The following is a 27,895-nucleotide window of genomic DNA, read 5'->3' on the forward strand; positions in this document are numbered from 1 at the left end:
TGGCCGGGGAGTTATCTTAAGCCTAGGTGGCTCAACTGAGCTGCTTGGGGTCTGGGGCATGAAACAAACAACAGAGCAGAGGCTCTTGCTCTGTGGCAGGGTCTAAATATGGCTATGAAGAGGAATCTCCTCTCCATCTCAGTCTATGGAGACTCCAAACTAATTATACAGGCTATGAACTCTCAAAAGATCCCTTCTCAGGTGCAGTTAGCCCCCATCCTCAAAAAAATCAGACTACTGTTTCCCAAGTTCCACAAAATCTCCTTCTATCATGTTCTGAGGAAGTTAAACTCACAAGCGGACTTGGCAGCCAACCTAGGCTCTCTCAGGAGCAGGAGATATCTGTTAGTAAATGATTTTGAGCTGGCTGCTGTTAGGAAATGTGGACTCATCCACAAGGGAAAATTCAAAACACAACCGTGGCATTTTCGATCTCTATTCGTCGTTGGAACTCACTGCTACGTCTGGGTAGGTGTTGGGGAGTTCACAAGGGCCTCTTCAAGGCCAATTTACCACTCTTGGCATTCTTGAACACTATATAACACTCCGCCAGACATTTCAAAAAGAAAACACAGTGATTCTTGGGATGATTCGGCACTCCGGCACGTTGGATCTCCTCTCTGCAAGCTAGGAAGTAGAGCTACATCATGGAAAGAAAAAGTAGTGGAATTTCAAGGCACCATTCTAAAACCAAATCAAGTTCTTTTTCAAGCCTCTATCTGCATTCACAATGTAACTCATTCAGCGGACTATTCAAAAGCAAAATCTTCTTTCCCCGCCAACTATAACAAGGAAATACAGGGTTTCAATGTTAAAGTCCTCGGCAGCTGATTTGTTGAATTTTAAATAAAAACTAACCGTTTATGTCAAAAAAAATGAAATGGAGAGCGGAGCGCTTAGGGCTTGACGTTGCTCTGCAACTGGCAGACCTTCACAGACTGCGTCGTTCTGCTATTAACCTTTAGCCATAAGGTAGTTATAACACAATAAGGAATAGCTATCGCGCAATGGAATACCCTCAAGGGGAGGACATGATGCCTCCCCCCGCTGATATGGAAAACGGCCTGTGACAGACTGAAAATGTCAGGATGGACCATCCAGAAGATATAGAAATAGAGAATGAAAATACGCCAATGAATAACAACACAAATGAAGAACCATGAGTGACGTCAAACACCTGCAAGCTGGTAGCAGCTTACAGACCCAAAATCGAGCTCCCAAGTCAGCACATCAACACTTAGATCTAGTTTATGAGGGATCATACTTTGATAGGAAAGTTCATAGGCCTTTGGCCAACAGAGAAAGCTTTGCACGGCTAGATCGCAGCCAAATGGAAGCCAAAAGGGTACATAACACTGCAGTTAGGGCCTAAGGGCTTCCTTACTGCCATTTTCAATTGTTTGGAGGACCGAAACAGGGTATTGGATGGAGGACCATATTTATTCAACGTAGCAGGGTTATACCTAAGAGGATGGATCGAGCGCTTTAACTTGGACAAAGAAGATCTGAGCTGGGCCTTGGTGTGGTTGTGCCTTTATTCTCTCCCTCTGGAGTATTGGGACGAAGACTCTTTGCGAGACATTGGGAATGGTTTAGGCGAATTCATCAAAGTGGCAGAGGAGACAAAGCTAAAGCGATACACCTCCTATGTGTGGATCTGTGTATACATGCACCTCAGGAAAGCTCTCCCGGACGTGGTAAGCCTCTACCATGATGATTATGAATGGTTACAAACAACAGATTACGAGCATGTACATTCCACTATCGAAAATGCCGCGCCCTGGGCCATTTATTCCGAGACTCTCCCTCCAATATGAAATCCACGACCACCCCTTCAATGGACAAATTCGACCCGGATGGGTTCACAAAAGTTCCCAATTGCAAAAAGACCCATAAAAATCCCTCTACCTCAGTCAAAAAACCTGTCACCAGCACCTCCTTCCCTTCAACAAGCAACAGCTTTGAAATCCTGCTCCAACCGAAGGTTCATATTTTAGATAATCAGAAAAAACCTAAAGCCATTCCTAAGACTTCTGCCCATTCTGCTCCATTAAGCTCAAAGAAATCCCTCACTTCTAAGCAACCCACAGACACCAAAACGCCCTCTCCTAGTAACATGTAGAAAAGGATTGCTCAGGGTATGGAGGTAGATAGCACTCAGATGCAGCTCACGATTGTAGATGATACAGAGGCAGAGCAGGAAATAGTACAGCACATGGAAGAGGAACCGAAGAGCTTTGACATCGGAGATCTAGATATACTGGGACTTGAACAGGCTTGTAAGAAAAAGGAATATGACAAAATTCCTGAGTGACAGCTAGAGAACTTAGAAGTAATTCTCTCAAGAGCACAGAAGCAAAGATCATTAGGCATCCAAACTGGTAGTCAGTGGGATGGAAGAAATATCTTCAAAGACAACAAGAAACGAAGACGGAAAATCGATCTTCAGAGAACCGTCCGCATAGGGGAGATGCTGGTGGAATCTGGAAGATACTCCAAGCTCACCAAATACTATAATCCCCTTCCCAATCATGAATCATGAAGCTCATCTCATGGAACATTAGAGGGCTCAACAACCCGAGGAAGGGACGATTAATAAATAACATGCTACAACAGGAAAAGCCTCAAATTCTCTTCTTGCAGGAGACCAAGTGTAATTCGACAACGTTGGATTGGATCAGATCTTTGCCAAACTGTGGCTAGGAAGCAAAGAAGTGGCGGTGGAAGCCATGGGAGCCTTAGGAGGGCTAGCCATCGTTTGGGATGATAGAGCTATAACACTTACCAACATACATGCCATTAAGCACTTTATTCAGGCCAAGTTTCATTTAACAGGGACAAATGTTCATGGACACTTAACTAATGTCTACTTCCCCCAGGAGGCAACAAACAAAGAAGACACACTGGACACCCTAACTCAGATCAACTCAGAAAGATCCCACCCACTTTGGATCACAGGAGGGGACTTCAACATGATTACAAGATTGGAGTAAAAAAGAGGAGGATGGATCAAGCTGGACTGTGAAAGCACGCACTTCAAAAACTACATTCGTAACAACAGGCTTATAGATATGGAATTCAACAATGGCGTTTATACTTGGAACAACAAGCGTGCAAATGCCCACCAAATTGCATCTCGATTAGACATATTCTTGATCTCTGATAATGTAATACATCTTGGCGTGGATCTTTTGGCCTCTATATTGCCATTCTCTGGCTCGGACCATTGGCCTATTAGGCTTCACTCGCAAAGACTGGGAGACAATGTTCACAGGCCCTTTTGCTTTGAAGCCTTTTGGCTGAATCACCCCGATTTTCATAACCTGATAACAGATACATGGAGAAATTTCACAGCACCAGAAGGTGCAAAAATGTACAAGCTCCAATGCCAACCTTTTGATCACGCGCGAGATTTTGAACCGGAGCTCCCGCGCCCCTGCAACCTCGCCTCCTACGGCCCTCCGCAGGCCTCCCGCCTGGCAGCCCCTGCTGTTGGGCCTCCAGTCTTCCTCCTTAGCAACCCCGCAGTCAAGCTCTACCCTCCTCCTTCGGCCAGTGCTGCGACTGGCTCCCTTCTGGCCTTTCCATGGCTGGGATCGACCCCTCCTAGATGCAAGACAATGAAGACTAGGCTGAGATCTTCGCCTCTCTCATTTCTGAAAATGCTACCATCCGAAACAAACCCACAGCTTCAAAGTTCGTCAAGAAACTGGCTAACATCCCATAAATCTCCCTTCCCCCTAGTCTCCCAAGGAAGGTAGCGAACTCTCTAGCAGAGAGAGGTCTGGTTGGACAATTTACTGACCTGTGGCCCTCTCCCAGAGCTGTACAAAAATGGGTGGAGCACAACTGGAACGCGAACATCCAAGGAAAAATCTCAATAATATTCTGTGGAAGGGGTTACTAGACATTCCTCTTTGAAACCAAAGAAGACCGGAATCTCATCTTTAGAAATGGTCCCTACTTCATGGATTCGAAAGGTCTCTATCTGAACAGATGGTCCCCTGACTTCGACCTAGAAATGGATATACCTAATGCAGTCCCGGTTTGGGTTCGCTTGCCCCATTTCCCTCTTCATTGCTGGGGATATGAATTGATCAAAGCCATTGGGAACGCTGTCGGAAAATACATCGACAGATGCGAAACAAAGGACAACATGCACGCATGTGCAAGGATTTGTGTTGAAGTCGACTTAGGAAAGGGCCTTCCGGAAGCAATCAAGATCAAAGTGGACCAATGGACCCATATTCAGCAGCTAGACTACAAACAAATCCCGTTCAAATATAAGGTATGCCATGAATATGGTCATTTTGCTAATAGGTGTAGTAAACTAAAAGAAAATGAAATGAAGACACATGGGAACAAGTCAAAAAAAGGAAAGAAAACCCCAAACAGTTTGGCCCAAAACCAAAGCCTCCCCCAGAAATCCAAGCTGCATCCTTCTCCTCCCCTCCCATCTTGACTCAGCCATTACCCTCTACATCAAACCCCTTTGAATCTTTGGAGGAAGAAGACCCCTCATCCCCCCACTCTCCTCTTGATCCCCAGGAGCCCCCTCTCCTTGAAAGCCAATGCCATGACACTATCGAATCCTCATTGCCTCTTACTATTTCCACTCAGCCTCTTCTTGGTCCTCCCCTCAACAGAATCACCAAAAGCTCATCTAAAGATCATGGGGGTTCTATTGAACCCTCCAAGAAACCTGGCCTTGGCAGGAAATCTACTAAGCAGCACAGGGATGAGAACGTGCAAAAGGACATAGCAATGGGAACGCAGACACCCATAGAAACTTATATCCTGGGGCGGCATGACAAAAAAGCAATCAACAAGGACCAAGGGGGGCAAGCACCTCCCCGCATACCACATATCCAATGATGAAAATATTATCTTGGATCATCAGGGGACTTGGGCACCCCTCTAAGGTAGCAGCCCTAAGGGATCTTATCATTTTTGAGAAGCCAGGAATTATTATGTTACAAGAAACAAAACAAAACCACAAGGAAATGAATAAAGTCATTGAGCAGCAAAGACAGTATAGAGGAAGCATTAGTGAGGCAAGAGGAGCCTCAGGATGAATAGCAACAATTTGGAATCAAGGCATATGGAACTGTATTTCGGAAACAATAAATCAACACTGGATCAAAACAACCCTAGAAAATAAAGCAAATTATCAAGCCATTATCATCTACAACATCTATGTGCCGAATCACTGCAGAAATAAGGATAGTTGTTGGCATGATCTAAAAGACAGTCTAGACGCAGAAGAGAACACTAACATTATTCTAGGAGGTGACTTTAATTTAATCCTCCACGCCAATGAGAAAAGGGGAGGCAGTTTTGTGCCTGATCCATATAGAATATAGTTGGAAAATATCATGCAGGAGCATGATCTTATGGATGTCCCTCCAAAAAACTGTAGATACACCTGGAACAACCACAGGATGGGTGTTGGTAACATCATGGAGCGGTTGGACAGAATTCTCATCAATATTACACTTCTCGCTTCTTTCTCCGTCGGATATGCTAGCATTCTAACATGCTATGCCTCCGACCACTTCCCAATAACTCTAACGCTGGAAAATCATAGGCCACTTGGGCCCATTCCATTCAGATATAGTTCTCTTTGGAATGATATACCAATAGTTGCAGGAATTGTTTACAGCTCTTGGATCCAACACGTGGAAGGCTCTCCTGGTTTCATTTGGGAAACAAAACTATGGAAAACAAAACAAGCCATCAAAGAATGGCTAAAACAAAGTATCAACAACCAGAGAAGGTAAAAAAAGAAATTAAGAACAATCTAGACAGTATCCAAAGAGCAATAGAGGATAATGGCCTTTCCCAACAGAACAAACAACAAGGAAATGAACTCTACTTATAGCTATAACGAGTTAACAGAGAAGAGGAAACAAAATGGAGGCTCAAGTTGAGACAATGATGGTTACAAGGGGGTGACAAGAACCAAGGAAAATTTTAAGGATGGAAAATTTTCTTGAAGTTTAAAAAATTGGCGAATCTCACTAATCCTTAATATGCAAATTATAAATGTTTATTGATATATTTGTAAAATTAATCAAATTTATAATTATTTTATATATAGTCTCTATATAATGTTGGCGATTTCTAAGGTAAAATAATTTTATATTCTAAAATTTGGGCGAATCGTCTTTTATAAAATTGGAAATTGGCGAATCTTTTTTGTGGAAAAATCATGGAAAATTAGCCCACTGGGCGAACATTAGCCCCTAAAATTTTCCATGACAAGAACTCAGTTTTTTTTCACAAGAAAATGACAGCCAGAAAGATAAGGAATACTGTTAGCTCCATCAGAACCACCATTTCAACGGAAAATGAGCTTCTTTAAGTTCCCGGCTAGGTGGTCTCCTTTATAATGTTGAGGCAGAGAATTTTGAGCCTTCAATAGGTACACAGACACAACTCACAACTATCGTGTGTACTCTCCATCTCTCAAGATGACAATGGTCACAAGAGATGTGAAGTTTGATGAGGAGAAGGAAATGAGGCATTCTCTTGAGAGGGAGCTTCAATTGCAGCCTGATCAGGAGCTTTTGGCTCCAAAGGAAGAACCTCAGGAAGTTGTGGAGTAGCCACAAGCAAAGGAGCAAAGAGTAGAGACATCCAGAGAAGGAAGGAAGCAGACCAGGGAAGCTAACAAATTATTGCAGGATTCTCGAGAGAATGTGGGAGCACCCACATCACAGTGCAATCAAAGGAGGTCATAGGATCAGTACACTCGGTACATGGCTTTGATGAGTGAGCTAGTTGAGACATAAACATATTCATTCGAGGAAGCAGTGCAATAACCAATATGGGTTGATGCTATGGTAAAGGAATATGATTCCATTGTCAGAAACTTTGTTTTGGAATTGGTCCAAAGACCAACAAACACATCAGTGGTTGGTTCGAGATGGATTTATAAGATAAAGCATGCAGAAGACAGGGGCATAGAGAAACACAAGGCCTGATTTGTGGCCAAGGGGTTCTCTCGGGTGGAGGGAATTGACTATGACGAGGCCTTTGCTCCAGTATCAAGGTACTCATCCATCAAGTCAATTCTAGCACTGTTAGCATAGATGAGGTGGAAGATCCACCAAATTGATGTGAAGATAACATTCCTCAATGGATTTATTGAGGAGGAGGTGTATATTGAGCAATCGAAGGGGTTTGAGACCTTCAACAAAGAGTCACATGTGTGTAGAATCAAGCGAGCGTTGTATGGACTCAAACAAGCACCCCGTGCTTGGTATACTATGATCGATAAATATCTCACTAGTTTGGGCTTCACCAAAACTGAAGCAGATGCAAACCTTTATCAAATTGTGGTAGAAGGTAAATTATTGATTATTGTGCTATATGTCAATGAATTGATCCTTATTGGTGATGAGCAGCTCATCAAATCTTGAAAGGAGGACCTTGCAAGAGAGTTCAAGATGAAGGACATGGGCCTCATGCAGTACTTCCTTGGGTTGGAAGTATGGAAAGGAGATGGGGAACTGTTTGTCTCTCAGGGCAAGTTGCTTTTCCTTAGATAAATCTCTGTGTATGTGTGTTGAATCTTGATGCGTGTTGATGATATGAGCTCTCAATCGTGAATTTACTTCTACAGATCAGTAGAGTAGCTTCTAGTCTTGTGATTTAGAAAATTTCACGAGCAGTTAGAATTTTCACATTAATTTCTACAATCCGCACTTTTAAAAATAGGTACAATAAAGCTTTGAGTCCAGGGTTTAGGGAAGTCTTGCTTGATTGTTAAATAAAAAAGGAAATGCAAAGCAATTTTCAAGATTTTTGTTTGGTAGCTTTTGATGTTCTTAAATTTTCCCTTTACAAGTTTTTTAACCTCAAACTGTATGTTTTCTAAAGAAAAAAAACTTATTTCTTTATAGAAAAGCTTTGAATATTCCTCAGATTAAGGGAAGTGAGAATTGAATTCTTTAGCAATGGGGGCCAAAAGAGATTTAAGGTACCAATCCATATAGACACAGTCTTAGAATTCAGGAGCTTTACATATGCTCCTCCTTCTATGTCATTCTTGAACATGATCAGATAGGCCAGTGGAAAAAGTTTGACGAAAAGAAGTGAAAATCTTGGTACTAGTGTCATAACAGAAAGGTAACTTGAAATAGGCTATAAAATCTTTGGCAAGAGTCGCAAAAGTGGAATGAGTGGATCTGGTTTGATCGACATACCACTTAGCAGTAGCTCCAGTAAGAGTGCAGTAGAAAAGGTGAAGACAAATGGAGTCTTATATGATATAATTGGATGAACACCACATATGGAATGAGTGAACATGATTTGTGGGATCTTCTCTAGGATTACTTTCAAAATTGGGGATGTCGGAAGGAATCTTGGTAGGCATAACTGGCCAATTTGGGTCATGAAGAAGGGGGTTGTTGATGAGCTGGCTGAATTAGGGAGACTCAAACTAGCCATAAAAGGAGGCAATGGAGTAGGAGTGCCCATATTAGTGAAGGTTATGCTCATGGGGTTACCCTAGTTAGTACTTGGTTTACCACCTTGGTTTCCCACACCCGCATTGGTGCTTGACATGGTGATGGTACAACATTGAGAAGATGTGGAATGAAAGGAAGAATTGGAAGAATCAGTAGAACGAGAGTCAAAATGAGGACTTAATAGAGGACTCAGAAGATGTACTTTAACTTGACGAGGAGGAGTAATATGTCCTAATAGAAACTGAGGGTGAAGGCCTCAAATTCTCTGTGACAAATTCCTAGGGGGCACAATGATGTCAAGAAAATGATGACCTTAAGGACTAAACAGTGATGATAGGAGAAAAAGAGCAAAAAATAGCAAGAAAACACCTAGTGCAGTGGTGCCAAGTGTAAACCAACTATATTAATGATGCTACTCTAGTACAAGCAAGCACGTCCTATCAAAGAAAAACACCTCTAGCCTATAGGTGGTCTAAATCGTCAAACAATCCTAAATTTATTGCTTCATATGGCCTTCCAAAGAACTTTTTACTTGATGGATTATGATACCCACAAGCAGAGCTGTCTAGAGAAAGGTAAGGTAGAGAACCAACTGGTTCCCACAACTAGTCCTATAGGGATTTTTCATAAGATTGGTCACTATGGGTACCTTCATCCCATAGAGGTGGTCGAGTCTTGAGCTTCTTGGTGATCATCCATCGCATGGGATTCCCTGCCAATGGTTGGGTATCCCTAAGGAGAATCGCTTACACAATGACCTAGCCTAACCCCCTTTGAATTGGTTTTTTGATGCACTTCGACTTTGGGCTGTGGGAATGTGAAGGATTTTAAGCTCCCTAATATTTCAATCTCAATGTAAGTAATCGATGGGTGTTATTGGAAGCCTATCCCACTGATCCTACACCTAAACTACATAGATTCTTTGGCCCTAGTGCCCAAGTGGGCTTAATATATGTATGTTAAATTATTAAGGTGTGGTGTTTCAAGTCTTGTCTTGGCAGTGTTAACCAATATCATGCTTGTTTAGCACCTGAGTGTGTGAAAATGATGTGTCAAGTGGATGAGTTAACTAAGAATGTTTTATGATGCCATGTGTTGTTAAAAATAAAGTGTTGAAAGACTGTAAATAATGATGAAAAGGACAGGAAAATAAACATCCAATCAAGTACACAAAACCCCACCCAAAAAGGCTGTCAAGAAGCTAAGGAAGAGAAGTAAAACAAGCTACTCAAAGACACATAAAATGCCTAAAAGACCTAATGTTAATGTTATCGAGATCTAGAGGCACTAATCTTTTGTAAATGGTGTAGACACACAAAACAAATCAGAGGTGACAAATGTTGCAAAGGATAGGTATGAAGCTCCAAAACCTAGGATGTTGAAGGGGATCTTAAGGGGGAAAGGAAAAACCCAAACTCTAAAGGGATAAAAGGTGAAATAAACCTATCCACAAGTCATGTAAAGTAATGGATTAGACTCTGAAAATTAGTGGTTGAAAATGATGAAACCATAGACTCCTCATGTAGCCAATATATTCCTAAAATGGTGGAGGTGTACTCCCCTAGGGGGATTTTTCCTTCCTCAAAGAGAAAAACTAAGGGAATCTAGGCCTACAGGATACTGAAATAGAGATAAGAAACCTTCCCAGTACACACACAACACTCTCAACAAGTCTGAAAAAATTTTGAAAAATTCCTGGAAAAAATCCAAAAGGCACATACTAACCTGGAAATAATGGAAAACATAGATAATGGGCCAAAAAGTGTGCTCTGGAATGTAGATATCGGGCTGAAAAGTGTGTTTTTCTCCTGGGAGTCTCGGTCAATAGATCTTGCATTGATTTTGTTGTCTTCTACTCGGATGGTACCTATGACATATGGAAAGAAGCAGAAAATCATCAGAATTTGAAAATTTGACAAAAAAAGAAAGAAAACTATAACTAGAAATTGAGAGGCTATAAATAGTTGTAGAAAACCTTGAAATTTACTCAAACTTCAGTCATGTAGGAACTAAATTATTAGACCAACAGAGTTTCCATTTTTTAGTATGAAATTTCTTAGAAGGTGTACCAAAAACATATCACTTAAGCCACCAGTGGTAAGTGACCCTAAAAAACATTTTTGGTTTCTTATGTTTCATACCAACAATAATAAAACAAGAGAAACGTACAATAGTAGTAATTCAAAAATATTTATACTAGCCAAATCTTCAATAGGTTGTCCATTGGTATATTAGATCATGCACTGCCTATGTCATTGTAAACCAACCATCAAGAAGTAGGGGTTGTACACTCCTTTAAATAGCCTAGGAAAGCCTTAGGATTTAGTCACTATGGATTAAATGTTATATTTTCCCTCCACCAAGCATGGTAATGTTTGTGTGTTTTTGGACATCGGTCGATTCTCTAAGATGGCCATTTTGGCACCATGCAAGAAGAGTATCAAAGTTGAAGCCTTTTTTGGGCCTTATACCACCATTTTTCAACCTTGTGACACCCAAAAACCTTTATGACTACTATTTTTTTCATTTAAATTATTAAAAAAGATTCATATTAATATCTAACATCTGTATTAGTTGTTGTTGATGACCAATATGGGATTAAAAGACATATCTTTGGCACTTTTTATGCACCAATTCTTTATATACCTTTGAGGTAAGTGATTTAAACTTATATATATATATATATATATATATATAGTGATAGGTTAGTATATTTTAGGTCTATGTGGTGTGATTTTGCAGATAAAGAGCTCAGACTTTCCATAATGATCTTTGAAACTATTGGCGTTTTGAATCCAAAAGAGGCTCCATCTCTGGGACAATGGTTCAAAGAAAGAGGAGGCGAGTAAAATGTATAAGTATAAAAAGTAGGAGAGGAAATGGTTGGTAGATCTGTATATAGTGATAGGTTTCTCACTTGCATAGTGCATTATTAACTTGAAATCATGTCAACATCATGCCATAGGGTTGATCCCTTCAAGTTGCATAATTTCCTTGTCTTATTTGTTGTGAGATGTAATTTGTTTTGTAGTGCCAACCCTTAATGGGTTACTTTAGTTAGAACTATTTTTTACTTATCTTTCAGCCCATCAATATCTATCGAATCATTCTTGATATGTTACATTATTATCTTCTTATTGATTTCATCCCATGTCACTTGTAATTTCCAATTAATGAACTCCTTCAAGAATTAAATTATACTCTTGTTATGATGATGATTATGATTAACATCCATTAAGATCATAATTTATCTGCGTGACCTTAGAAAGAAAAGAGATAACCTAGATAATTTTAGAATATTATTTCTTGTTCAAAATGCATTAGGAAAAGCATTCCAAGATTGCCATAGTTTTGATGAATTAGGAGCTTAGAAGGTTAGTGTTGTAACAAATATTTTGAAGTCGAGTTCTAATTTGGGTGTAGTCATGGCACTCTAGGAAAAAGTTCCTTTCATCTTCAACCCTCTTAGTGTCACAAAGATGATAAATTCTAGCATCACACTATATTTTGAGAAAGTGACTTTCATCTTCAACCTTCTTAGTGTCACAAAGATGATAAATTCTAGCATCACAAGTGCCTTTCATCTTCAAACCTCTTAGTGTCACATAGATAATAAATTATAGCATCACACTATATTTTTAGAAAGTTACTTTCATCTTCAACACTCTTAGTGTGACAAATATAATAAATTCTAGCATCACATATATTTTGGGAATAGTTCAATGCCCAACTTCATTGTGGAGATTATAAAAGCTCATAAATGTTTTATAAATGTTGATTTTCTTGTTTGTACTAGTTAGAATTGAGAATTAACCACCTTCTTAAATATTATCTTAACTTTTATTTTCCAACTCTTTATTGCACCATAAAAATTTAAAATTAAAATATAACAATATTTTTAATGTCATCTATATAATAACATATTTCTATATTCTCCAATTATTTAACACAATATCCACTTAATTTGGTAGCAATCAACTTTACAAACACTATAATTCTGTAAGAAACCTTGACATCACTCTCCAACATCTGAGTTTTTTTCTTTCTTTGGTCTAACTAATAATAATGCATCGACTAATGTACTAAAAATCAATATTTCTACTCCATATGTGTCCTTTTTCTTCAACATACCATTATAAATCATACTTGTATTATTTTCATGAAACTCAACTCACCTACTTAATCCATATATTACATACCTCAATATTATTATAATTATTTTCACCAACTTGACTCGTGATTTAATCTACTAGTTGTATACTTGGCCATTTAATGCCGTATGACAAGGTCTGCACACCATTGTACACATGGAGGGCGATGAACTTAATTTGTTTACGGTTTCATGTGAGGTGGCAACCTACTTGCTTCCTCTGGCACTCCCTATACTTGATAGTTGTGCAATGGATAGCACAGACCCAATAATCCACCTACTCGTCACCCAATCCCATGTGAGGACGTATGTGATGGCACGAATCTTCATGGTTACGGTTTCAAGGGTAAATCAATGGTTGTGTATCCTTGGCTCCATACCAACAACTCTAATGTATTAGGGTAAACCTTATCCTATTCCTGACCTCCTAAGTTCTCTTTTCTGTCCATTTTCCTCGCCCTCTTCCAATTTTGACAGAGCTATTGTTCCTTCACATTTCCAAACGCACATTGATAAACCCGTCCCTTTCCAGGGTCTGATTTGAGGTTAATTTCACCATTTCAAAATTGTTTTCCTACTCCATTGCTCGGGCATAGCCTTGGTTCCGTGGTGTTTGATAGTCATGAGTTCATTACCATTTCCCACCACTTACAAGAGAACTCTAAGCGACGACATGGGGACAATGAAGAGTTGGTGTTCGGCGATGCGTTCACTTGACCTGGTTTCATGTAATTTTTTTGAAATTATCTTTTTTACTCAATTTTCCCCTAAAATCTCGTATCTTTCATTCTCAGGATTAAATTTTGGTTAGTTTTATTTCTTGTACAGGTGTTGTAGTGACCCAGGGCATTATTTTTCCCAACGACTCCACTACGCTTAAGATTTCCACTTCCAACACCCAGGTTAGTTTATTGGATAAGCTTCTCCTGGTTTAAGATTGTTTTAGTCTATTTCCCTTATTTTCTTTGAATCTAACGAGTGAATTCTTTCCTTGAATCCAGGTGGGTCGTCAGCAACAGACCTCAGCAAGTTTATCCAGGTAAGGGTTTTGGGATTTATTATTTGCATTCCATAGTCTAGTTTGTTGGAAATTTCTTACTTGAATGAGTCCACAGTTAATTGATACATGTTTGTTTGGTCCTCACATGTATGCTTTACACTGGAGTTTGGACCAGAAGATATCTGTCACAACTGGCTTGCTCTGCACTAATTGTCGCTTGTATGCTTCCAGGTTGGTTCCTTACTGGTTTCGACCTCCTCCACTCCATGGAGTTTGATTCTTGACATTACAATTTCTCCATTATTGTTCTGCTAAGTTTTTCCCTATATGGAAGGCCTTACAATATGGTGATCATGAGGGTTGTTATCACTATGAATGTATAAATTTTCTAAGGAATACCTTAGGGTACCCTCCAATGTTTGATTCGAATACTTATCTTTTCTATCTAGTCTAAGTTGGACTTCGTTTGGGGGTATCAACCTAAGCAAGATGAGATAATTGTTATGTTCATGCTTATTTAACTGTGCACATGGTTTATAAGAATCTATTTGGACATGTCATAGAGTTTTGTGTTTTGTAAAGCCAAGTTGTAGGCTCACGATTTAGCAGCCATATGTTAACTAACAAATTCTTAAGTTATCCCCTATTATGGGTCTATTGGTATTCATATGTATTGCAGAGGTCTATTCTTAAAATGTTTTATGGTTCTATTATTGAAACCTTGAATGGTTATCTTGATGTATCTAGTTCTATACATGAGTGTTTATCAAAGTATATATGTATACATACATTTTTAGTTAATCATATTGACACTTTGTTGTACTACTCAAGCGGATTTTTTTGGTTTAGTATTTTGCATTTATACCTATTTTGTATACCCTTTATGGAGCAGTTCTTGTAGACCTCCTTAATGATTGACCTTCGTTTAATATTTGAAGTCTACTAAAATGTTTGCTTCAGCATAGTATATATGATCTTATCCTAGAAATCAGTTGTCATTCATTAAATTTTCTATAGTTAATCTACGTGGTCTGAAGGCATGAAAAGTATTAGCACAACGTAAATGCACAATTCCATCTTCTATCTTCTTGCAAGATTGTATGCCATACGTCTATTGATTTACTTAACTTTACTGTAAAATTTCCACTGTTTGCATGCATTTAACTCTATAAATTAAATTCGTGAAGGCAAAGTCTTCACCTTTGTTAATTTCGAACTGGTATGCCAATTTGTTAATTTACCCTCTTAATTCATGGCAAATTGTACTATATTATTTCACTGGATTAAAATATCCAAATGAATTGCATAAGTCATGTCATGCATTTGATTTAAGACGTGCACAAGTAAATACACCTACTATTTTTCATGCACCGGATTGTGAGTGTTCAATGGAAATACGTAGATGCTTCATGAATTTAGTTCTAAACATGCAAGAATAACTACATGCACTACCTAATGCACATAATTAAAAAGCATTCAATATAATGCACAATTTTTTTGTTCCTCGATTTCGATTAATATGATATGCATTGAATCTCTCATGCAAATCACCACAACGTGCATGCATTAATTTAAGATATTCCCCACAATGTGCATGCATTAATTTAATATATTACCTCTGTGTGCAAGGTTTCTGTCCCATAAATCTCAACATGCTGCGACATGTATATTATTTGTCCCTTAATTTCACTGTCGAAGCAGGATTTTGAGAACCTGGCACCCTTTAAGAAGAATTTCTACGAGGAGGTAGAGGACATCGCCTCTATGACTGAAGACGAGGTCAGGGAATATCTCAAGAGACGTGAAATTACAGTCGATGGTTGGGACATTCCCAAGCCCGTCAAAAGTTTTTGTGACGCAGGTTTTACAGGTATTATTAATATTTGTCTCTTCATCATAATTCATTTTCCAGCCATTCCCCCACCACCAAAAAAGGAATGCCTGGGTGCAAAACTAACACCCATTGCCCAAAGAAATGATTTTATGTCTAACAATTTTTTAAGAATTCCCCAAATATTTTGTCTAACAACGTTTTAAGACAGAATAGAGATAGGGTTTAGAGTTTTGAGGAATTTGTGACTTCGGTAATTATGCACATTCTCTCCCTTATCCCTTTTATCTTTTTTACTTGACATTATAAGATTACATTCTCTTATATCTAACTTTTTTTTAATTTAAATTTTTAAATATTACCACTCAATGTTTTAGGATATTTGAGAGTGGTTCGAACCTCATTGGACTTTAAGATATTTGACAGTGGTTCCAACCTCATTGGACTTGAAGAAAGTAGAATTTCATATCAATTTAGTGCCCTTAACAGTTTTCAAGATTGTGGGTTTTCAGTATTGGGTGTTTTCATTGGATTGCTCAATGATGAATTTGCATGAGATCTATTGTTATTGTTATTGTTAGGGTTTTATCATTATTGTTAATTTTTTTTATATTTTTAGAAATGAGACCCTATGCTAGGAACTTCTATGTCCCAGTCCCCTCAAATTTCCTTGAGAATGGTTCGACATGCCCCTCCATATGTGTCTCTCTGCTCCTGCACTCCCATACCAAAAACTTGGTGGAAAATTGGTTCCCAACACATTTCCTTGGGGATATGTTGTTGAAGCTATGGAAGGTTGCCTCCCGTAACTTTAATCTAACAATACATTTAGCCTCTAATTTTAGAGGTTTTGCAAGAACTTAGTATTTTTGGGACCTGGACTCCTTGAAGCGATTTTGATTATAAGCTTCATCCGCACTTCATCCCTGAATTTTTCTACTGTGACTCAGTATTGGCTTCTATTGTGCACCTTTTTCTTTGTGATGGGATTAAATTGTTCAAACTTCCTTGCACGTGGATTTTTTGTGTGTGAAGTTTTCTTGTTTGACTGTTTCTGAGATTAATTTTTTACATCACGGCATCCAACTACTCTCTTGCTCTCCTGTCCAAGAGGAGAAAGTTTCAACCATCCTTGTTAGCTAAGCGTTTGTGCTAGAAGGTTAAATTATTCTTCTACTTTGCTCCAGTTTTCTCTCTAAATAATAGGCAATGATAAAATGGTAATCTAGATTAATTCTACCATGAATTCTAAGTAGGGATTTTCCTTAGCACAAGTGACAAATTAGAGGACGTGTAACATTCCTTGGCTGTGTGTCTGTCTTTGCTGAATTTAAATTGCAGCACATCACTACTTTCCTTCTAATTCCCACGTTCCTGAATTGCTATGAGGGATTGCTATTGAAGATTGACATGATAAAAAGGGTAGTTGTAGTGCTTCTATGCTTTGACCTTGTATTCTCTGGCGAGACTCTGTTGCCCATCCCTAAGGAGGGACTGTTTTGCAAAATCTGTAGATACTTTATTGTATGATATTAATGTGCCAATTTCATATTCTTTGTAATATTTTTTTAAGATCCTTTCTCACTATGATTTTTTTCATATTTCAAAGCATTTTAAGGATGTATTTATGATATGAACCAAGGGAATATAAGGGGTTAAATGTATATGATATGATTCCAAAGGGTAGTATTTATGGGGTTAAATGCCTATGTTATGTGTAAATAATTATGTAATATGGTTGGCTTAATAAGTAATGGGCCATATGTGCACTGTTTAAATAGGTATATAAAGAAATCATATAATCATTATTGAAGGCATGTGATTTGAATGTATACATGTATTTGGTATTTGGAGGAGTTTCTCTTATTGTTATCATAGTTAAAAGTACCCCTCACATGTTAACATGTCTGTGTATTGATGATTGATGATTCCTTGAATGCTATGTTGAATTGTACATGAATGCAGGATAATTTAGAAATTTGTCTTTTGGCCTTCTTGAATTGGACTTGGTTGCCCTATATTTTATGATTTCTATCCAACCTAAAAATTTGAATTGTGTAAAATAAGATCATTGAGCAATAGTCAAAGTTCAGGCCTTTCGATATCTATTTTGGGTGTCAGATTTTATTGATTATCAAAATTGTGGTTTTAAGACATTTCTGGAATGTAAGAAAAATTATGCTAATTTTTGAATTGCGGGTATTTTTTTTTGTCAAAGTATGTTCTTGAAGAGGTTGTAAAGGCAGGCTTTATGGAGCCAACACCTATTCAAGCTCAAGGATGGCCTATGGCTTTGAAAGGGCGGGATTTAATTGGTATTGCTGAGACAGGCTCTGGGAAGACACTGGCATATCTTTTACCTGCTATTGTTCATGTTAATGCTCAACCTTATTTAGGTTTGTTATTGCGTCTTTTAGCTTTAAACTTTCTAGAGCCTTATCTCCTCCTTGGCCCTTTTACTGTGATGTAATTTTTTTTTTTAAGTATGATCTCTTGATGGGAGGGAAATGTCTTTTTCCTCCATACCTACCATACATGGCTACATATTAAATGTTGTCGCTTGTTGTCATATATCAGCTCCAGGAGATGGGCCTATTGTCTTGGTGTTAGCACCTACACGTGAGCTTGCTGTCCAGATCCAGCAAGAGGCAACTAAATTTGGGGCATCATCAAAAATCAAGAATACGTGTATGTATGGAGGTGCTCCCAAAGGTCCACAAGTATGAGATCTTTCGAAAGGTAGGTTACTTTGTAGCATCACTCTAAGCCTTTTATGTATTCGCAGATCTCGATCGTTTATGTTTTATTGTTTCATTGCCTTCACTGTTTATATGTTCTCAAACCTTTGGATGTCACTCTGAATTGCTAATTTTATTCTTCCCTTGTTTGGATTTAGGGGTTGAGATTGTCATTGCAACTCTGGGTCGGTTAATTGATATGTTGGAGTCACAAAATACAAACTTGTGAAGAGTGACATATCTTGTGTTAGATGAAGCTAATCGTATGCTAGACATGGGTTTTGAACCACAGATAAAAAAAAATGTGTTTCTCAAGTATGTATCATTGCCATTTAATATATACTATAGGCTTAGTTACACAGGATAAATTGCACACTCGTAAACTTTTCAATATGACCTGTTTTGTGGCTTTAATATTGATTTCCATTACTTATTGACTTAGATATCAAAGCTGTTTTCATTAGTAGTTAAGAATGCATTATAAAAGACCATAAAAAGATGATTTTTTTTTGTTGGGTTATATTTTGTTTCTTTCGTTGTTATTATTATTAATTTTTTTTTCTCTGGTGTTCTCAATTTTGTCCTTTCCTGGCTAAGGAAGAAGGTTGGTATTGAAACCTGAACTGTGGGTTTTGAATATTTGTTTTGGGAGCAGCAATGTCTCATTTTGATTTTGATTATTCACAGTAGAATTCATTAATACAAGTAGTGTCTAGAAATGTAAGTTCACGTCCATGGTTTCGAGACAATTGTAACTTTGAACAGCACACACACGCACGTGTATGTATGGACTTTATATCGGTGCCTTAATGAAAAGGACCTTGTTGGTGATGGCAGTGAATTATTAGTTACTTAGAACTTTTCCCTGGGGTATGGACCAAATTTTGCGGATCTTTCTGTAATCCATGTTTATCTGCTAGAAAATGTTTAATTAACCTATCTTCCTGCACTATTTCTCCCCTTTGACATCAGAGCTATTTGGTGTCTATTGTAACCAATTTTGAATCTTCCCTGGTATGCAGATTCGGCCAGATCGGCAGACATTATACTGGAGTGCAACTTGGCCAAAGGAAGTCGAGCTTCTTGCTAGGCAATCTCTCCATAATCCATACAAGGTTCTTTCTTTTCTACAAGTCTGCATGTAATAAAACTAAGCTCTGCTTTTCTTGGGTGGCAAGTGATGGTCTCTGTTATGTTTGCAACTTTATTATTATTGGAGTCTATTGGAGGTTTTCCAATTTCTGCTAAAGTTGTATGAATTTTTATGTCTTTCTAGGTAATAATTGGCTCACAAGAACTCAAGGAAAACCATGCTATTGAGCAAATTGTGGAGATTGTTTCTGAACATGAGAAGTATACAAGGTGCAGTTTATAGTATATACTGACTATTGTTTTGCTTTTTAGCTGTGCAAATGCACCCATGAATTAAGACATTTCTCTTTCAAGTTAATACATCTCTTAGAGGAGATCATGGATGGTAGCCGCTTGCTTATCTTTTTGGAAACTAAAAAAGGCTGTGACCAAGTTACTAGGAAACTTCGTATGGATGGATGGCCAGCACTATCAATTCATGGAGATAAAAGCCAAGCTGAGAGAGACTGGGTCTTATCAGAATTTAAGGCTGGAAAGAGCCCTATTATGACTGCTACCGATGTTGCTGCACAAGGCTTGGGTATGTAGAAATTGATGTATTAAAGAATCGAAAGTTCACTTTTTGTACACCAGAATGTTTACAAGGTTGTTTTTTATTACCTATTCACGGTTCATCTCTTTATTTTTTAGAATAGAGGAGGTTGATTATAGGATCAGCTATGTAGATTCCAAACTTCTTGCCTTTAGCTCCAGGAGCTGAATTGACATGTTATTGGGGATTAGAACTGAAATTATTTGATATTTTCAGTGGGCTGATCGTTACAAGTTGGGTGGAGGGGTGCAGAAATAATGCATTGATTGAAATTTAGGGGGTTGATTTTTTCAAGTTGGGGATTCTAGGCTGCTAGTGGTTATTCCGAAGCATGGATTGTAGCTTGGCAGCGGCTGAATACAACTCCTATGTTTGATGGCAGGGAACCTCGTTGTCGCCGCCATTGCTCTGGTCCAAATTTATGGAGCTAGCTTTCTATTGCAACCTGATTGGCTTTTGCAGCATGTGACCTATCTCCCGTATGTGGCAAATTTTGCTGTAGTCTACTTTCATATGGCAAGCCTTTCCTGGACTGTGTAATAGGAATTACATTATTGAAGCATGGTTTCTTATTTCATGGTTATTGTTCTATGCTTTTGTCTTGCATATGGACATTTCATTAGGGCCATACCTATATCACCCAATTGGATCTACTTGGGAAACATAGAAAGCCAATACTATTAAATCAGGCCTGTAGTCTGAGAGTTCATTTATGCATCAAGTATATTCTTATGTTGGGTGCAGGGATAGAATATACTACATCTATTGCCAAATATAACATTTTTCTTCTTAGTAATAGAGAGAGATGACCTATTTTCCATCTGGTGATTGTTATTGGTGCTTCTTTTAAGTACAATATGGAGATGCTTGCAATCCTCTCTTATTCTGTATATGCATGTATCAACCATTCACATTGATTATTTTTGGGCATCAATTATATCCATGTAATTCTTTTCTTCCTCCTGGCATAATGTTTTGGGTATGAACTGTAATTGACAATCTTGTACAAATAAGATCGAGTTCTTGAATTTCATTAATTAGTCATGTGTACTTGTACAACTAAGATGATATGGTTAGGCCCTCTTATTATATTTTGATTACAAGTCCAGTTTGACCTTTTGACACATTCTTTGTTCCATCAGACAATATCGATTTTATGTATTGTTTTAAAATTTCATATCATTAATCATCTCATTTTTTTTCCACCTGTCAGGCCGTCAAATGATAGAGCATACAAAGAGGCTAGTTGAAGAAAGGTTCACAATAGTTGGTGGTTACCAATACAATGCTGAGGTAGGCTATTATTTAGCAACTAAAGGCATTTGTAACCTTTGAACTGGATCAGTAATGACAGGAAGTACACTTGTTGTATTGGTGATAGTCCAAGTTCTTGAAATCATAATGGGTGATCTGATCCTAACCAAGATTTCTACTGTAAAGCTTGATATTATATTTTTATATTTTAATCTAGGTTGTATATGGAGATACGGATTTAGTTATGATACAGTTTGGTGTACCAAATATAGAAGAGGCCATGATGCTAGGGAGGGAAGCCTCATTATATTAGTGGTACATTTACAAAGGTACAATGTCAAGAATTTTAAATATTCATGAAGCCTCTAGAGTTGTTAATGATGTTTTTGTAGGGATGAATGTTTTAATATCACCTTTCTTTTTAAAACTAATCTTCTTTTGACATTCCACTTTCATGAGATCTTTGTAAATATGCACAAGACAAGATGATCAGTTATGTTTTTCTGTGGCTTATCTGCATCTGTTTGGTGCATCTTTGGCATCTAATCAATGCGTTATTTAACATATGCTTTATGCAGCCTATTAAACTAGAATTTGAAAAAATATACTACCCATACTTGTTGATCAACAAGAAAAGATATGTTGGGTTGTTGTGGACAAAGCTAGATGCTTATGACAAAATGGATACTAAAGGTGACAAACCTGATCTTTTTGTTTCAAAGACAGACCTTATTGTTTGTGAAGGCTCAAAATGCTCTTAGAAAAATAATTTATTTGATGCCTTCTTAATTATTAAATATTCCTGATCTTTTAAATATTCCATATCAACAGGCATTGGAATAGTGCGAAGGGACAATTGCCTACTGGTGAAGAACTTGGTTACAAAGTGCCTTCACAAAATACTCATTGATCGTGACATACCTGGTGCAGTGCAGTATGTCGAGAACACTATTTCTGACTTGTTAATGAATAGAATGGATTTGTCACTTTTGGTGATAACTAAGGTGAGAACAATGAATCCTTCTGCATGTTTATGACCAAATTTATTTGACCATTTGTTACTTTTGAAATGGATAAAATATGATAGGGGAAAGAGGAGATTTACATTGCAAGCAAGTCACTTATTACATATTCCTGGTTTCAAGTGTTAGAAATATATACTATATACCTACTTCGGGACATTTCACATGATTTTACAACTTTTAACTTTACTTAAATTCTCATAAAATCGTGAATATTTCAAATAGCTCTTTAACTTATTTGCATCCATTTAGATTATTATTCTTTTGATATACATGTAATCACATATGGCTTTGGAAAATGAACCTAATTTACATTGTATGCCATTTTCTTTGTTTTATATATATGAATTTGAGATCTTCGTTTTTATAGATTTGGAAGGCTGTCAAGGAGGTCATGACTGCTTAGATACAGAAGGTGTGTTTCGAGTAAGCCTGGGCTGCTTTGTATCCAATTTTAAAATTTATATGCCTTACAAGTTTTTTGGCATTTAAACACGTTGGATACCGGATTCTAATTTCCTGTCATGAGCTTTTTAAGTTTGAAGTGGCATCATGTATTTCACATAAGGTAAATCCGGATCAGTATCAAGGTCTGAATTTTGATGCAGAACTAACCACCCATTGGTTACAAACCAGATTATTTCTGGGGGCTTTAACATGCAAGTGGCCTTGGCAATTTTCAAATGCATAACCATGGCAACATAACTTACATAAAATCATATCTGCATATCAATGCCATTTGACTATAAGTGGCACATGCGTCTCGGACACTTCGTGCGATGTCAAGCACGTTATTTTCCCCAATAGTATTGGACCATAGAAATAGGCCTCCGGAGTCTGAACTGTTTACCTTAACATCACCTCAGATATTTTATTTCGCTATGTTTCTTACAACAGTTGGAACTACGAAGTTGAATGAATGTCGTGACTCGTGGCATTTAGGATGGTGGCCCTTGAAGAGCCTTATGTGGATTGCTCTGATGGTGATCCCCTTTTTTATTCCATCTGCTTTTATTCAATTCTATGGTGAGTTTACTTAAAATGATTCTCAGCGATCTATTTCAATACCAAATCTGGTTCAAATTACCAATTTTTACTCTGTTTTTGCTTAAATTAGATAGGTTTCATGACTTTGTGGAAAATTGCAATTAGACATCAAAATTGTCCAAACATGGACTTCATAAAATGACATATCATAAACTAACGTCTTTGTAACTATTGATGCAGGTGAAGTTGCTAGATTTGGTGCCAGGTATGCTTCTCTTCTTTCACGTTTTTTGGATACAATGAGCCTTTTAAGTACACAAACAATCTTCTTGGATAAATTAACTTCTGGAGAATCAATTTTACATTTGTTGATTTGTAGAAAACAGTTGATGACAAATCCAGGGGTGGGCGTTGGTGATATTTTCACACAATGTTTCACTAGTTTAGTGATATCTAACAGATCCCCCATACAAAAATCACCTACGTCATCAAAATGTCTCCCTACATTCTATACTTGGAAGGGATTCAGTCAATATTTGCTGCTAGCAATGGGAGGAAGAAGTGTCAAGGGAGGCTCTTATACAATTGAAGAGAATCAAAACATGACAATATATAATATATCTGCATTTTTAATCTCATCCTGAGAAAAATTGATCACTGTTTAGCTGCGGCAGAAACAGATGTTTGTAGGTCATATCCTTTATCAAGGCTATCAGCATATTCTTAAGGGCATTGTTGTTTGCCTATGCTAATAATCTCTTTGTTGAGTCAGGGTCTGACAAAGACTGGAGATGACTATGCAGTCAAGGCAGCACACGTGGAACTCGATGAGCACATGCGGAAGGTAAATACTAGAAATAACTTCTTAAAACAAGTATAATGAATGGTGCAATGCCTTCTGGTTCCATTTCAATCCTATCTCTCTATTTTTATTACTGGAGTGCATCTAAATACTCTTGTAATATTTTGCTTTTTATTGACAATGAGTCCATTGTTGGATTTTTTAAATTGATGTCATGTTTTAAAGCCAAGTTGCCCATGGTTTACAGAGGGATGTTGCAACTGCTCCAACTGTGGGTGATCATGTTTCATATGTCATCATAAAGGCTGCGAAAGGTGCCAAGGTAATAATTAACCCCTTATGTGCTTAGCATAAGTCTCGATATTGCACTAAAAAATGGTTATTTTAATTATTTTGTTATGTTTTATTTGGAGGCATAATTTACAGAGGGATTATGGATATAATGACTAATGTGTTTACTTGGGCTCAAGCATATGAGAAATTTGAGGATCCAATTTACGTACTGGAGAATAACATCCTTATTGATCCACAATATTATCTGGAGAATCAACTGGGCAAGGTGAAAGACCAAAGCATCGTCACTTGCAGTTTATGCTCTTTTTGAAAATTTCACCAGTGTTTCAAATATATCTTGATAGATAGTAATTCTTTCCAGCTAAGTGTTTTTTATTAGTGCCTGTTTTTGCTCTATAGCCACTATTGAGAATATTTGAGCCCATTTTGAAGAATACAAGCAAGGAGCTTCTTCATGGTAGTCACACACGAGCAGTTTCCATATCAACTCCTTCAAATAGTGGAATTATGAAATTTGCCAAGAAACAACTCAGTTGTATTGGTTGTAAAACACCTATCAGGTATTTAGCTAATACAATTAGAGGGTGTCCTGCATGTGGTTTCCTTGCTTATAGTAGTGCACAATTGAGAGTAACTATTATTTTAGTTTGGCGTTTTAGAAAGCTACCAGGGTTTATCTTTTTGATGTGGAAAAATCTATGAGGTTGCATGATTCCATGTCTGCTCTCCTTGTAAGAAACTGTCTATCTTTCTTATAATAAGAATGTCTAGTTAGGTTTCTTCATACTGAAATTCATGATGTTACCTAATTTCATGTTGCCATTGCAACAAAGAAGATCAGACACTTTGTTCACATTGCAAAGGAAGAGAAGCAGAATTGTATCAGAAAACAGTTGCAAATGGTAAGCTGGTATTCTAATACCATTACTCTTTATTTGGAGAATTTAAAGTAGGCCTTGTTGTTATAGACATTTTTGTGCCTTATAGCTTTGAGCATGAAATGTCCATAATCCAAGGGATCCAAAGTCCCTAAAAGTGTTGTTCCTACTCCTGAAGGAACAAGGTCAACCAATGACAGCTTCTCCCAGAAGTTCTCCACCAAAAACCACTCAGAACTAGTCAAATCAGGATCAATTCAGATGCTCTACTAGCTGCCTACATTGCAATGCACCCCAGTACACTAGCTAGGTGCATTTCAACGCACCTGAATGCACTACCAGGGTGCGCTGAGCGAGAAATGCCAAATGGCAGTGTCATTCCGCGAGGTGTACAGACACTGGAAGCTTCCAGAATCTTCTTCAATGACACTTGCCTCAATGAATTCGACCAGTGATGAGTAAGAGGCTCTCAGCCTCCAAGTGGAAGCAAGAACTGATAGAGAGAACCCACAAGTCAAAACATAAGCTGACTCATCCTCTCTGCTTACATCTATACATGGATCCCTCATCCCAGAGATCCAGAGGCTGGAATTTTGTACTTTGCAGAGAATTGTTGTTGGTTTGAGATTGAGATTAGTGCATTGGGTGATTTATGCTTTGTTGGAGGAGAGGAAGGGATTCCTTTGCTGGGAGGTAGATGCTAGATCGGGACTCACTTGGTTGTATCTCCTCTTGGACTTTCTTATTATATCAATAAAACTATTTGAGTTTCTCCTACATGCTGTGTATCAATGATGTTTTGTTATATTTGCATGTTTAGTTTAAATCTGATCCTAAACTAGTTATGAATGTAAATCTATGTCTTTTGTGTAGTTTCTCTCTTCTGTGATCTTGCAGGAACTTGGTGAAACTGGACCAGTGAGGGAGTAGGCAGTGGGAAGCGAACAAAGGAGAGAGCGATTGGATCAACAAACTAGCGAAAGACACAGGTTAGTTACATCCTTCCTCTTTGTTTACATTTCATAAAGAAGAATACGAAAATAGTTTTCCTTGTTTGTTGCTAAGGCACTGTCACACCTTAGAGTGGGATAGGGGCATTCTGAATGGATACTTTTCCCAACAACAAATTGGTGACTTCGCTGGGGAACGTATCTAGTTAGTTTATTTGTGTTTCCATTGTTGTTCATCTCATAAACTCAGGAGTGTCGAATCGAACTGCATTTGCCATTTACAAATGCAAAGTAGAGATCTGCTACTCTAGTCCATTCACTGGCCCTGTTTATGATCTGAACAGCTGATCCATAAATGCTCTAACAGCCCTTTGTGATAGCTCTTAGTCCTCCTTTAAATCATCCCTCTAATTGTACCTTATTGATAGCTTTTATCCGGCCAAAAACCGTAGATTAAACTGCAAATCGTGACCCAGAACCCAGAGACAATTCTCGTTTCTGCTTCAGCGCAGGCTCTGTGAAGAGGTTCTGCATTTCAACGCAGGTCCCAAGAGGGCTACCTGCGCTGCAATTCAGTTTCTCTGTGCAACAGGTGCGCTGATCAGCCTTTGCCCTGTGCAACTGTGGTTCTTTGCTTCATTTTGCTCAGTTTTGTCTCTGATTTTTGCAGCCTATTATCAGTGTGTGTACCTATCTGAGAACCCCTTTTATTTGCCTTAATTCCGCCTCAGTTGTATAAAAGAAATTGTATTTGTTTTTGTGTATTTGTTACATCATTTGCAGTTTCCCTTTACAAAAGTAAACTAGTCATACTGTCGCCCTTAGATCTAGACCTGTCGTAAGTGTCGTTTTGATCTTAGGAGTAAGTTTGTTTGCTGTTGACAGTTGATTACGCTTTTACTTTTGTCTTTTGGCTTGAATTTATGAATTTCTAGTGTCGAAACAAGTGTTTACTTCAAAATCATAAAGTTTCGTAATCGTCTTTTTGATTTCGAAAGAAGCTTGTTTGTGTTTTTCACTTGAAATCGAATTCAAATTTGTACAACAGCTTTATTTTTAGGCATCAATATTAAGAAAGTGAAAACAAATACATGCATATGTGCATTTGCATTTTGAAAATTTGTATGGATTGATTTAGGAAAAGTGCATTTACAGTGTGCTCTATGCTCTTTGAGAAAAGATTGTGTCTTTCTTTTCCCCTTGTAGCTAGGATTTTCATTGTTGAAAAGAGATAAAAGCTTGCTTATCATCTTTAGACTGCATTTAGGAATTGTATCTACATCTCGTGGTGATCCAAAAAGGCAAACTTATAAGAAAGATCAACCTAAAATAAATTGAATGAACTTAACAACGCTTTGTAACTTAACGCACAACATAGAGGTCTAGGCTAGAGACGTGTTCCGGCGTCGTAAAACCTGGTAACTGTTGCCTCACTGATGGTTGGGTGATTCCTCCTGAGAGACAATAAGTGCCAGTACGGATTGTGCTCCCACGTACCGTCGAGTATATATTGGGAGACCCCTATAGGCATAAAACCTTTATCCATAGGAAACCGTGTCGGCCGCCCTACTGATCGCAATGCACTGAACACAGCATTCGGGAAGATCGACCGCCCGTACCCTAAAAAGTATTCTGCGGTTTTGCGATTGGTTTGGCACACCCTCTACCTAGAACTCTAGAGCAGTCCCTTTCGTTCCTTTTCAGACTCCTTAACGGAAAAGGTCCATCTGAGCACTTGTCACTTCAGGCTCATTAAAAATCGAAGGATACTAGAGTCATCTTTTGCTTTTTCTCGACTCTTTAAAATTGAAAAAGTAAGTTGTGTCCAAGC

The 27,895-nt window shown here is 38.0% G+C and overlaps 1 protein-coding gene across 1 annotated transcript; it reads left to right on the forward strand.

Moving 5' to 3' along the window:
* The first annotated feature begins 13,297 nt into the window (after positions 1-13,297).
* Positions 13,298-26,044, forward strand: LOC149198416 (DEAD-box ATP-dependent RNA helicase 20-like). Its single transcript, XM_089403693.1, has 12 exons — positions 13,298-13,352; positions 13,453-13,526; positions 17,674-17,851; positions 18,033-18,175; positions 19,216-19,308; positions 19,470-19,555; positions 19,675-19,865; positions 23,381-23,405; positions 23,520-23,544; positions 23,913-23,984; positions 24,190-24,264; positions 26,012-26,044. Exons 1-12 carry the CDS (start codon positions 13,298-13,300, stop codon positions 26,042-26,044), a joined length of 1,050 nt encoding a protein of 349 aa, XP_089259819.1.
* Positions 26,045-27,895: the final 1,851 nt, after the last annotated feature.

This window comes from Pinus tabuliformis, chromosome 2_1 (assembly GCF_031772625.1).
Source record: "Pinus tabuliformis cultivar Carrire ecotype Pingquan chromosome 2_1, CPIR1, whole genome shotgun sequence".
Lineage (NCBI taxonomy): Eukaryota > Viridiplantae > Streptophyta > Pinopsida > Pinales > Pinaceae > Pinus > Pinus tabuliformis.

Coding starts and splice junctions, on each gene's coding strand:
- LOC149198416 (XM_089403693.1), top strand. CDS start 13,298: ATGGGGACAATGAAGAGTTGGTGTTCGGCGATGCGTTCACTTGACCTG. Junction 13,353..13,452: donor TTCACTTGACCTGGTTTCAT/GTAATTTTTTTG, acceptor TTTCTTGTACAG/GTGTTGTAGTGACCCAGGGC. Junction 19,556..19,674: donor GAACATGAGAAGTATACAAG/GTGCAGTTTATA, acceptor CATGGATGGTAG/CCGCTTGCTTATCTTTTTGG.